At 34.1% G+C, this 3,069-nt stretch overlaps 1 protein-coding gene across 1 annotated transcript; it reads left to right on the top strand.

Moving 5' to 3' along the window:
* The first annotated feature begins 568 nt into the window (after positions 1–568).
* Positions 569–895, top strand: LOC138337952 (NAC domain-containing protein 20-like). The gene has a single exon (XM_069288397.1). The coding sequence runs from the start codon at positions 569–571 to the stop codon at positions 893–895; it is 327 nt and encodes a 108-aa protein (XP_069144498.1).
* Positions 896–3,069: the final 2,174 nt, after the last annotated feature.

Here is a 3,069-nt window from a genome sequence, read left to right as displayed (position 1 = left end):
ATTTTGAAAGAATCACATTGAAGAAAATCATGATTAACTATGTTTTATTTTATAAATGATATTTCATATTTTTTTTGTCACAAACACCATATACTTGAAAATTATTTCTATATTATAAATGAAAAAAAAAACTTTCCAAATTCTCAAGTTTCTCTATGCTTTGTTTTGGAGAACGTGTACATTTTTTCCTTTTCTTTTTGTATAAAAATTTATTAAATAGTTTCCATAAAATTATACTAGTACAAAAGTTTCCTAATGTTTTTTTTTCTGTTGTAGAAAACGTGTAGTAAGTTTCCATAAAAATTTTACATACAACTCTGCCCCTCTATATAAATTGGCAACTCCGTTTTCTTCTTGTGGACGAGGAAAAAAAGAAGAGAAATTGAGTGTATAATAGAGAATTTGAAGGAGGGTTTCCGATTCAGTCCGACTGATACAGAAGTTGTTACTTTCTTGTTGAGATTCATTGCTGGGAAATTCATGAATGATTTTGGATTCATTACTTCTCATGTTGATACTTACAGTAAACAAGAACCATGGGATATATACGAGGAAAAAAAGAAGAGAAATGGAGTGTATAATAGAGAATTTGAAGGAGGGTTTCCGATTTAGTCCGACTGATACAGAAGCTGTTACTTTCTTGTTGAGATTAATTGCTGGGAAATTTATGAATGTTTCTGGATTCATTACTACTCATGTTGATACTTACAGTAAACAAGAACCATGGGATATATGCAGTCATGGAGTACCCTACTGTAATTACAACGGGGACAATGACTGTAGTCAATATCCCTTCTTCATCACAAAACTCAAGAAGAAAGGCAAGTCAAGATATAGTGGCGATGTGGGAAATAAGGGATGTTGGAAACATCAAGGCAAGAGCAAACCTGTTTGAGAGAATGGAGGACCAGTGACTGGATACAAGAAGAGCATGTGTTATATGAATAAAGGCTATAAATAGGAATGATCACTGGTTGATGAAAGAGTACGACCTCTCTACGTATATTCTTGATAAATTTGACAAGGATTGCAGCGATTCTGTTCTCTGTGCTATTAAGATGAGAACTCGCACCAAAGGCACAATGAAGTTGATGAATGTTGTTCCCGAAGAGTGCACGAATTTGGAAGACCAATTAGAGTTGCTGAACAATATGCAGGATGATGAGACGAAAATGATTGTTGAGCCATTATCATCATCTACTGATACTTTTGAAGCCATGCCAATGCTAGATATTGATTTTGATAGTTTACCTGACTTAGATTGTCTAGGAAGCATTACAGATTCATTATGTATTTATTCGTATTCTTGAATGAATTGTATAACTCTTTTTTAATGTACGATTAAGCATCCATTCCTTTAAGTTGCTTCTTGATTAAATTTTTCTACTTTCGATTGTCATACATTTTCTTTCAATATAAAACAGAAAATTCACTTCCCTCAACAATGTTAGCGCAATTCTGCTTCGTATATGTATTCATGATTTGTTGATAATTTGACAGAATACAATCTTTTTACAAGAATAGGGACTCAATGATATTATTCATTCATATGATATTCAATGAACTTGATATCTGGCACAAAAAGTAAGCCAACGTATACAGGATATCTCAAGATGAACTCACAAGTTGGTTCTTTCAAGGCACCATAAATAACTAAGCTACAACACCTTATTAGGAATGGTAAGGTAAAGCCTAGCCCCCCTTCATTGTATTAATTATGAACCGTCTTCATGAATCTATACATGTCTGCCCTTTTATATATACTAGTCTATATATCACTACAAGACCACAAAATATATATACAGCTTTGTAACTAACTTTTAAAATGCTTCAACGAACTCAACCATACAGCTGGTTAACTCTTGGCTAACACTCCCCCTCAAGCTTATGGTTGAACCACATTATTCATCCCAAGTTTGCTCAGTAGTATATCCCTGCCCAAAACACTTTGTAAGTAGATCATCAAGTTGGTGTTTTGTGTTTATGTATTCTGTCTGCAGCAACCCTTAACATATTCTTTCTCTAACAAAGTCACAGTCAATGTCTATTTGTTTTGTTTGTTCATGAAAGATAAGATTGGAAGCTATTTGATGTTAAGTTATGGGTCTTTTCCCTTCCTATGTGGATAAATAAAAGCCCAATTTGAACCAACCCATTTTTGCCCATAGGCCCATTATTATGAGGAAAATATGAACCTATTTAGGGTCTTATTTTTAGACATACAAGAGTGTTTTTTTAGCAGCCAAAAAGAGAGAGAGAGATTTTCGCAGTCAAAAATTCAGCCCTAACAGCCAACTTCAAATTGCGATTTCTGCTTCGTTTCTTGTCCGATTGAGCTGATTTTTGGAAAACATATTATCTTCACCTCAATCTTTGATTAAGAACTGACAGAATTGGATTTGGTGGCCTGCAACTTCAGTTTTGCTGTCATGAACAGTAGCTGCGAAATTGGTGATTTTGCTCCTTTAATTCTCTAGATTTGGTGCAATCTTATTTTGTTGTTGCTCGTTGTTTGACACTTGTTTTTGTGGCCAATTTTGGAGAACAATATTGTAACTCTTGGTGATTATAGTGGAGCTTTTGGTCCCGTGATTTTTTACTCTTCACATCGAAGGGTTTTCCACGTAAATCTTGGTGTCTTGTGTGATTGGTTTATTATTGCCTTGTTATATTTGTTTGGTCGAATTACTTGGTGCCTTACTATCATATTGCTTGTGGTTGTTTGTATTCTCTTGGTTCAAATCGAGAAGGAAAAGTATAGACTTGGGTATTCTTCCGTTTTGTTATCCTGTCAGGCATTTTTGTTAGTGCCTTATCATTCCCAACAAAGTGGTATCAGAGCATTGGTTATTGTTGATTATAGTTTTGAATGATGGAGGAAAATATGAGCAAAATGGTGTGTTTAAATGGTAGTAACTATCATATTTGGAAAGGAAAGATGAAAGATCTTCTATTTGTCAAGAAAATGCATTTACCTGTGTTTGCTTCTAATAAGCTTCAGTCTTTGAATGATGAAGAATGGGAATTTGAGCATCTGCAGGTTTGTGGCTATATTAGACAATGGGTTGA

The sequence above is a fragment of the Solanum lycopersicum genome, chromosome 8 (genome assembly GCF_036512215.1).
Source record: "Solanum lycopersicum chromosome 8, SLM_r2.1".
Classification (NCBI taxonomy): Eukaryota; Viridiplantae; Streptophyta; class Magnoliopsida; order Solanales; family Solanaceae; genus Solanum; species Solanum lycopersicum.
This window is presented reverse-complemented; position numbering and strand designations above follow the sequence as displayed.